The 9,461-nt window shown below is 44.1% G+C and overlaps 1 protein-coding gene across 1 annotated transcript in view; it reads left to right on the forward strand.

Annotated features, from left to right (window-relative positions):
• Nucleotides 1-1,301: 1,301 nt before the first annotated feature.
• Nucleotides 1,302-9,461, forward strand: part of SF3A1 (splicing factor 3a, subunit 1, 120kDa) — a 12,245-nt gene continuing 4,085 nt past the window's right edge. The window contains exons 1-11 of the mRNA XM_009893345.1: nt 1,302-1,343; nt 1,713-1,825; nt 3,596-3,800; nt 4,640-4,897; nt 5,326-5,400; nt 6,115-6,265; nt 6,732-6,925; nt 7,591-7,708; nt 7,824-8,009; nt 8,362-8,483; nt 8,663-8,905. Of these exons, the coding sequence (XP_009891647.1) occupies nt 1,302-1,343; nt 1,713-1,825; nt 3,596-3,800; nt 4,640-4,897; nt 5,326-5,400; nt 6,115-6,265; nt 6,732-6,925; nt 7,591-7,708; nt 7,824-8,009; nt 8,362-8,483; nt 8,663-8,905 (1,707 nt within the window). The remainder of the gene's footprint in view (nt 1,344-1,712; nt 1,826-3,595; nt 3,801-4,639; nt 4,898-5,325; nt 5,401-6,114; nt 6,266-6,731; nt 6,926-7,590; nt 7,709-7,823; nt 8,010-8,361; nt 8,484-8,662; nt 8,906-9,461) is intronic.

Here is a 9,461-nt window from a genome sequence, read left to right on the forward strand (position 1 = left end):
GGGGGGAGGCCGCGCTGAGGCGGGGGGGGAATGGAGCTCACTGGGGCTATATCGATCTCTGGCTTCTTACTCTTCCTTCCCCCGTTCTGTTCGGTCTCGGACATACTCCTCTCCCCAGGAGCCTTTTCCCGGCTTGGGAATACCGCTGGGGTGTAGGTGGAGCTGCTGTCCTGACCGCACCTTCAGCGGCTTCACACGCCACCGTCAGCCAGCCGGTGTAGGGAGTGATCTGACTGACTATCTTGGGTGGTTTGGTGTAGCTAACACAATTAGGAGGAAAAATGGTTCCCCCCAAAAACCCCGGTGACTTCCCGGCACAGAAGTTAGCAAGGCAGCTCAGCATCGCGGTTAAATGAAAAAACATCTCTCAAGCAGAGTGTTGCCTTATCCTTCAGCTCCTCAAGATGACGTTGTTCGGAGGGAGTGGGAATGAAAACTAAAAATGTTTATAGTGCTTTTCTCTTAACACACTTTATTAAGACTGTATTTGACTCGAGAGCGTTTTTTTTTGACTTTGAACTCCCATGGATTTTGCGGAGCTAGTAGAATTAGTGGTATTTTAAAATTTCCCTGACTGTCCCTGTTAAGATTATAAATATTTCCCATAGACCTGTTCTCTTTTATAATGGCTTTTCTTGTTCAAACTTGCTTGGTGAGGAAGGAGGAGCAACATCTTTAGTGTCCTGCAAAGAGCAGCTTCTGGTCTTACTAGAAGACAAAGCCATCCACAGGGAGGGTTCTGGGACTTTTGTTTCGGTCCTCTTATAATATCAGTGAGAAAAATGCCTTCCAGAGCTTTTCTCTATGAAACAGCATTTGATGTAACCACAGTAGGATTAAAAGCTATGTTTTATTTAACGTGGAGTTAATAATTCAGTTTCTAGTTTCTTGCAGTCCCACAGGCTTCTATAAATGTTTGTAACTTCCAAACCTGTTTAGCAATGCAGAGTATTCCTACATGTGTTGTTATAGCCGCTCCCCTACGCTGCCTCTTGGCTCGGTGTTTATAAACCTACTCGGGGTCAAGGCTGAGATAGTAAAAATGCCGGGAGGACTTGTTTTGGTTCTCATGGAGGGGTCTTGTCGCCTTGTTGTGCCCGCCCCTGCAGCGGTGCCCTTGACAAGCAGACAAACGTCGTCTCCCACCCTGAGAAGCTGAGGAATGCGTTTGTGGGACGGGTGATTCATAGTGTTAAACTAGATCTTTGTGTCAGGAAAAATTCAATAAATTGCGCTCTGAGGAGGAGGATAGACGGTCCTGTGTGCCATTTGGATTACTGTTTGCAATACTTAATTCTTACATGGCATTCATGAAGCATGGGATTGCAGAACAACTTGTTAAGGTGTGTTAGGACTGTTACTCCCAATGTAGATGAGGAAGCTGAAAGAAAAGGGAGATGAATTTTCCAACTCAACCACCTGAAAAAAAATCCAAGTCTGAGCTTGCAGCCTACTGGGCTACTTTTTACCCCCTGATGCTGGAATATAGCACATTTACTCAATATTACTTAGTAATTATTATTATTAGTTTCTTCCCTTGTTTTCAGCTTTGATTTGGGCTATTTGAATTTAGTATCTTGACTGATTGTGAACACCACAATGAAAGATGTCCTCCTGTGCCACCACCTCATCACCTTTTGAATAGTTGCTATAGTTGTGAGGCAGCAGTACAGAGGACCGTATATATGTGTATATATACATTTTTATTACAGCCAGAAGAGGAACCAAAAGAGGAAGCAGCACCAGCCAAGCCTGTGGTAGGAATTATTTACCCTCCTCCAGAGGTGAGGAATATTGTGGACAAGACTGCCAGCTTCGTAGCCAGGTAAATGACACTGGTGTTGTCTTGTGTTTCCTGGGATTTTCATGCTTCTCCTCTTCAGTGCTAACGTCTGTGCAGCTCCAGACACCGAAGCAGGTCACAGTCCCATGACTTTACGTGAAGGATTTTAAGGATTGAGTCTGTACCAGTGAAACTGTGGGAAAGAAATGACAATATTTTACTTAAGACACGGTTTGCTAGAAAAACTGGGGTAGTAAATAGAATAAAGTCATTGGCAAAATCTATAGCATGTGCAGCAATAACCTGGTAACAGTTCCTGTTGTGAATGATCTGAAGGGGAAATAAAATTCTGTGTAGAAAGGGAGCTCCGTTACAGGTGCTCTGTTGAGCAATGAAGCCAAGAGGAGTCATAACTGTGTTTTACGGTGTGTAGGTAAATGGTAGGTGATGAACTTTCCAGTACAGGGGTGCTCGTTCACTTGTTGAGCCCTGAGGTTAAGTCCAATCCCTGTTTGTCTACAGCTTGGTAAGCTGTGCCAGCGGCTGGGGTGTGTGTTCATCCAAACCTCAGTCGTCTCTCTCTCCCTTGATAGCCAGAGGGAGAGAAGTGCCTGCCTCCAGAGAGCAGTCTGAGCTCCTTTTGGGATAGATAATCAGCTCATGACGTGTATGGGATTTTTTCCCCTGTTGACTGTAGCAGATTGATTAGCTTGAGTATGGATGTCAAATTTAGGGAAGGAGCCTAAAAGTTGAATAGATTTTAGTCACTTGGGCTTCTTCCGTTTTCCTAATGTCATCGTTCTGCAAGTGCAAGCTGTTATTGCTATGTAGGCCATCTCCCTCTGTTGTTTTTTAATGCTTGAGTATTTCTGGCTGTCTCACCTCTACGTGAGGTCTCGGGGGGACTGGATCCTGGTCTTCCTGCAGTGTACAAGTAGCATGGAAGGTAAACACCAGTCAGCTGGCTGCGCAAATTCTTAACCTTCATGGCATCCAGACAGGCTGAATGCTGTGTGCTTTTGCTTCACTGAAATGGATGGTTGTTGCTGTGAGTTTAAGACAATTACTAAATGCTGGTCTTGTCAAAGACACTTATTGTGTAGCTGATCTCTAAAATGCTGCCAAGGAGCGTTGGCTTCCTTTGAGGATAAGGAAAGGGCTGTGTTTATCCTTTGGTATTGTAGAGACCTCCTTTTGGAAGAGGTGGAGTGTCTAAACAAGACTTGGAAGCATCAAGAGAATATAAAGAGAAACACTACAGCAGTGTAGTTAACTTTCTCAAACTACCCTGAAATAAATGGTCGTGTACTTTGCATGGGAGGAGTGGATGTTACCTGAACTAAAAGTTAGGGCTGTCCTAAATGCAGCCCTCCGGTGTGGTCAATGTCTGTGCAGGCTGATGGTTACCTGCTTTTTTCCCTATGTGAACTTTCTGGAAAAAGTCTTAAAAGCTTCTTAATAGAGCAGATAAAATTAGTCTAGTAAGTAACTTGTAAACTTCATCCCATAAATTGTCTAATCCAGTCAATCATCTTTTGTTTGTGTATAGTCAAATGTAATTGTGGAACACTTGTGAGTGTGAGTTTTTAACTGTGAAGCATTATAGCCTAAATCAGAACAAATGCCTTTAACTTGTCAGCGTACAGCTGGCTGCTACATTGGGTATGAGTTACTTAGAGAGATGTAAACTCCTTCCATGTAGGAGAGAAAATTGTCTTCTGAGGGGCTGATGCATCAATGTATCTTACTGTGAAAGAGACGTTTACACTTGAGTTGATGCCCATTTATCTAAATAATCCTTTTCCTCCCCAGAAATGGTCCAGAATTTGAAGCTCGAATTCGTCAGAATGAAATAAATAACCCTAAGTTCAATTTCTTGAACCCCAACGATCCTTACCATGCATACTACCGGCACAAAGTCAGCGAGTTCAAAGAGGGTAAAGCACAGGAGCCCTCGGCTGCTATTCCCAAAGTCATGCAACAGCAGCAAAGTGCTCAGCAGCAGCTTCCACAGAAGGTGAGTATTCCTTTTCACTTAGGTCGAAAACTTGCCTTCTAACTGGTTGTGTCCCATCATTATGTTAAGCAGGAGGTCTGAAAGACGAGGGAAATGAAGGAATTATTTATACATTTGCAAAAAAGAGCACTTAGAGGCTTGGAGTTTAGTGCCTGGGACTTTGTTTTGATGCAGGTATGCATCCCCCAGTTGCAGGTAACTCAGAAGTTGTGTGTGAAAGAGCCACTCTGTTGTTTTATTTGTTTGTTTTAATTATGTTTAACTGTGTATTGACTGGTACAGTGCTTACGTTAGTGATGGCTCGAACTGTATGAGTTTAGGACTTCTTCCATAGGCAAGTCTTTAGAATCCCTTGGAGGTCAGTTTGAGCTTGTTGCATGCACTGTTTTGTAGAAATGTTTCCTTTTTTTTCTGCTGGAAGGATCAACTTCCCCTTAAAGTGTGGAGTACAAAATGTTGCTAATCTTACTTAGTTGTGCCTTTATACATTTTGGGTGGAAAAAGGGCACTCACTGAAACCGAGTCTTTTACATGCTTTGTATGGCCAGCAGTCATGCTGTGTGGTATTGACTGTCCTGGAGGATTATGGCGAAGTCCTGATAGTTCCCAGTTTTGTTAGCTGTTGGAGCGACGTTGTTTGGTTGGTTTTTTTTATAATAGGCCTAAACACAGATGTCCAGATATACCCTGTGGTACTGATTTTCCTCATCCTTGCAGCTGACAGGATATCTAGACTGATGTTGTTTTCCTGCAGCAGCTGAAGAGAAAATGGGCTCTCCCAAGTGTTCGGTAACAATTTCTGTCTTCAGTGACTGAGTCATCTCCATTCTGCTCCGCAGGTGCAGGCCCAGGTGATCCAGGAGACAGTTGTTCCGAAAGAGCCACCTCCGGAGTTTGAGTTCATTGCAGATCCTCCCTCAATCTCAGCCTTTGACTTGGACGTGGTGAAGCTCACGGCACAGTTCGTGGCTCGGAACGGGCGGCAGTTCTTGACTCAGCTGATGCAGAAAGAGCAGAGGAACTACCAGTTTGATTTCCTTCGCCCCCAGCACAGTCTCTTTAACTACTTCACTAAACTGGTTGAACAGTACACAAAGGTACTTTTGGCACTTTACCTGCAACAGGATTGACTTTTGAACACTACTGAAGCCCTACAAAACAGCCAGGCTAGAGATGTGTGCAGGCCCACGAGTCCCTCCTTTAAATCTCACTCTTTAAAGGCTGGATATCTTGTACATTGTTGGCAACATGCAGTGCTGAACACAGCAGGGTGTTACTTAAATATACCAGACACTATTGTAATATAAGTAAAAGTGGTGTTTTTTAAATACGGGGGGTAATTGGAAGGCCAAGAGTGAATATTTTAAAGTGCAAGTGTGAGCAATTGGAGGATTGCAATAGAGTAAATGGAGCGTAGCCGCAGAGGGCTGTTGATATTCTTATTAGTATGGAAAGAGAGCAATTGCTTTTAAAGAGGCTTTGGCAAAAAGAATTTTCACCAACTGTCATGCAAAATACGTTTCAGATCTTGATCCCACCAAAAGGCTTGCTCCTCAAACTCAAGAAAGAGGCCGAAAATCCCAAGGAAGTCCTAGATCAGGTATTGCATGAAAAATTTGCACAATTCCTGAAGCTTTTTGGTTATGTTGTGAATTTTTTCTCTTTGCGTGTTTCTGACTTACTGGCAGCAAATACAAGTATACAGAGAATAAAATGGACGTGTCCCCTGTGGCCATTTGAATACAGCGTACCCAAGCTTGCCTTTAAACTGCTAGCTGGTGTTTGTGTCGGGGGTAGTTTACTTGTGGCAACATAGAGGCATAGACACTCCACAACACCGTGTCCAAGCGCTTTGCAAAGTAGAATGTTTCCCTCTGACAACTTCACTGCGACACATCAGTCACTTACAGTCCTTCCAAGCTGTTCTTTATTACTTTTACTTCCGTCTTCATCACAAAGACTGCTTTTGCTTTGGAAAGGTGATGTTACAGGGTTGTAATAAAGTGTCTGAATTCTTTGCTGGCTGTGAATCTTCAGTGATACCGGAGTCGTCTTGTACCCGGATGGCTTGGTTTTGGCTCAAGAAGTTTGCAGTTCCGGTTTTAGAACACCGCTTTACAAAGCTGGTGCAGTATGTTACTCAACAGGCAAACCTGTAGTTTCTAAATGAAATAGAAATATTTCTTTGTTGTGCCAGGCCTCTAAAGTAGTGCTTGTTTAACTGCCCTGAAAGGATTGGTACCGTAAACTTCCAGATGCTGTAGAGATGACTGTGATGTGTTTGTTGACTGACACTTCGTGCTTACCTGTGCAGGTGTATTACAGAGTGGAGTGGGCAAAGTTCCAGGAGCGAGAGAGAAAGAAGGAAGAGGAGGAGAAGGAAAAGGAGCGTGTTGCTTATGCCCAGATTGATTGGCATGACTTTGTGGTCGTGGAAACAGTTGATTTTCAGCCCAATGAGCAAGGTAATGAAGTTAAGCGTTGTAACTTCTATGAAACTCTGCTCCCTTTGAGTAGGGACTGTGTCCTGAAATACTCTTTTTAGACAGACGCTGGGTTTTACAGCTGCATATCCTTCAAGATGAAGGGGAAAGCTTTGTAGTGACAGTGTGCAGCGCTGCTTTTTTTTCTGGCGTTGGTAGTGTTCTCCTTGCACAAAGTTCAGGACTCCACTAGTGTCCGCTTTTCCACTTCCACCAGGGCAGTAGAACTTGTCCCGCTTTCTAGTGGTGCTTTCACCTGTAACTACCTTCATCTTCAGGTGTCGTGCTGATGTTGGTCTGTGCAGCCTCCATCCATTCTTTTCTATATGCCTTGGCTCCCAGGAGATTTTGATGCCATTGCTTTTCATTCAATAAATTTATATTTCTGTCTGTGCATTAAGCAATGAAATGGGATAGAGTAACAGAAGCTCTATTTTCTGCGTTTTAGGGAATTTCCCTCCTCCCACCACTCCAGAAGAGTTGGGAGCTCGAATCCTGATCCAAGAGCGTTATGAGAAGTTTGGAGAAAGTGAGGAGGTAGAGATGGAGGTGGAGTCAGATGAGGAAGATGAAAAGCAAGAGAAGACAGATGAGCCCCCAGCCCAGCTGGATCAAGACACACAAGTTCAGGATATGGATGAGGTAACGAGCCAATAGAATCAGTGTTACTCTTGTCCCATAAAGTTGTGTGTGATGCTCTTCATTTTCACTGTAAGAAGTTCCCCAGTTTCTTGAGGAAATGAGATTTCCTTATGATGGAATTTCAAAACAACCTGTTTCTTCTGGAATATGGTATTTTTAATGTTTTCCATGACAGTACAATTTCCAAGAGAGAGATCCAATATTTCTGTCATCTAATGGTGTGGATTTTATATTCCTGTGATCAAGCCTTTTGGACTTTCTCCTGCACAGGGTCTGGAACACTATAAAAGATGACTCATTTTAGGCTCTTCCTCTACCCGCTGTATGTAAGCTGTTTTTTTGGTAACAAGGAGCAAGAGCATGGTTAACCATAAGCCCCTGCTTGCCATGGTGTGGTAATGTGGAAGCTGAGGAGTACTTGCTTCCTCTTCTGGGTCTGCTGAATTTCTGAATCGTAATTATCCAGGGGAACCACTGTACCATAGATGTCCAGAGGCAAAATAGCTCCCTTCCTTTGAAGGTGCATAATCAGTTCTTCCAGCGCTGCAGAGGATTTTTATGCTTTTCTCAAATCTTATGTGTGGGTATTTGACTACTGGAACTTGGTCATGGTTGTTTTATTTTTTTTTTTTTTTTTTTTTTTTTTTTTTTTTTTTTTAAATAAGGGCTCAGATGATGAAGATGAGGGTCAGAAGGTTCCTCCTCCTCCAGAAACCCCGATGCCACCACCTCTTCCTCCCACACCAGATCAGGTCATTGTGCGGAAAGATTATGATCCCAAAGGTAAATCAGGCTGGTGAAGAAAAGCTGTATTTCTTCCTGAATAATCACCAGAAGCATTTATTTCTAGGCTGCATTCTCTGATGTGTTTTTTAACAGTGTGGTTTTGTTTTTCTAGCCTCAAAACCATTACCACCCGCCCCAGCTCCAGATGAGTATCTTGTTTCCCCTATCACTGGAGAGAAAATTCCTGCCAGTAAAATGCAAGAACACATGCGAATTGGTCTCCTGGATCCTCGATGGCTGGAGCAGCGTGATCGATCCATCCGTGAAAAGCAGAGTGATGATGAGGTCTATGCCCCAGGTCAGCTCCAGCATCTGAGGTGGCTTGCAAAACCCAGATGCTCGATGAGTTGCTAGCACATTCCCTCACTCCCCCAGGTCCCACCGATAAGGACCATCTTCAATGTAGCTTTCTGCACAATGTCCTTAGTCTGCTGATTCTGTGGATACATTTGTCATTTGTCGTTAGTAGATTGAAGTATTTCTATAAAGTTAAAGAGCATTAGCTGCTGCCGTCAGTTGCATTCTCTTTTTAGAAAGAGCAGCACTCGGCCGTTAGGTACCAAACAGTTTAAAGATCGTTTACAGAGGCTTGATCGTGTTTGACTTTGATTATATCACTTGAGATAAGAATTTCTCTTTTTTGCTTGCAGGTTTGGATATTGAAAGCAGCTTGAAGCAGCTGGCAGAGCGCCGTACTGATATCTTCGGTGTAGAAGAGACTGCCATTGGTAAAAAGATCGGTGAAGAAGAAATCCAGAAACCAGAGGAAAAGGTAGAGTGGAAACTGTTGGGTTTTTTCTTTTAACAGGTTCCTGTAGTAGTATGAATGCTCAGAGAGACAGGAGTCTCTTGAACTCTGTTCTTGCTGTAAAGCTGCTCTCTCGATTTATCTGTGGCTCACACTGCAGTCTGGACAGGCTGGGGTTATTCTGATTTATTTTATCCTCTCAGGTGACCTGGGATGGCCACTCGGGCAGCATGGCCCGCACACAGCAGGCTGCTCAGGCCAATATTACTCTCCAAGAGCAAATTGAAGCTATCCATAAGGCCAAGGGACTGGTGCCAGAAGATGACAGCAAGGAGAAGATTGGTCCCAGCAAACCCAATGAAATCCCCCAACCGCCCCCTCCTTCATCAGCGTCAAATCCCCCGGCTAGTGCTCAGCCTATCACATCTGTGCCGCGTCCACCCACAGTGAGTGTTTGGGCTTCCAAAAGCAAATTACTGTGGCCGTAGTTAATTAGAAGGGAATCCTGATGAAGGTCAAGGGTTACGACAGGGCGCTGGCCTAGAAGCAGATTTTTCGTGAAGTTGATGGTTTAAGAGTCATTTGGACACGTCAAAGCAACCCTATTGAACTTGCTGTTAAGAATGGAAAATAAGACTTAGGAGGAGGTTTTTTTTGTCCTTAGAGGTATCAAAAAGACTTGGTCAGCTGGGCAGAGGAAGAACCTGGGCAGTGAGATCTCAGAGGGAGAGAGCATGGCTAACAAAGGAATGGGTGGGGGCCTTTTATTAGGTGTAAAAAGGCGTGATGCAGAGCACAAGTAGCTGCAGGTAAGAAACGTTCGCAGGTGACTCACTGTCAGTGTTCCTCCCCGAAGGGTTCTGCTACCTGACTCTGAAGTAGCTCCTGTAAGAGTGCGGAGTGGCTTGTGCTCTGATACCCGAGTGGTGAGGGAAGGAAGAACTGTTTAATCTGTTACTGAGGCTTCTGCGCCCGTTTACAGCTGCCCAGGCTGCCTGTAAC

This window comes from Charadrius vociferus, unplaced genomic scaffold, assembly GCF_000708025.1.
Source record: "Charadrius vociferus isolate BGI_N301 unplaced genomic scaffold, ASM70802v2 scaffold579, whole genome shotgun sequence".
In the NCBI taxonomy this organism is placed as follows: domain Eukaryota; kingdom Metazoa; phylum Chordata; class Aves; order Charadriiformes; family Charadriidae; genus Charadrius; species Charadrius vociferus.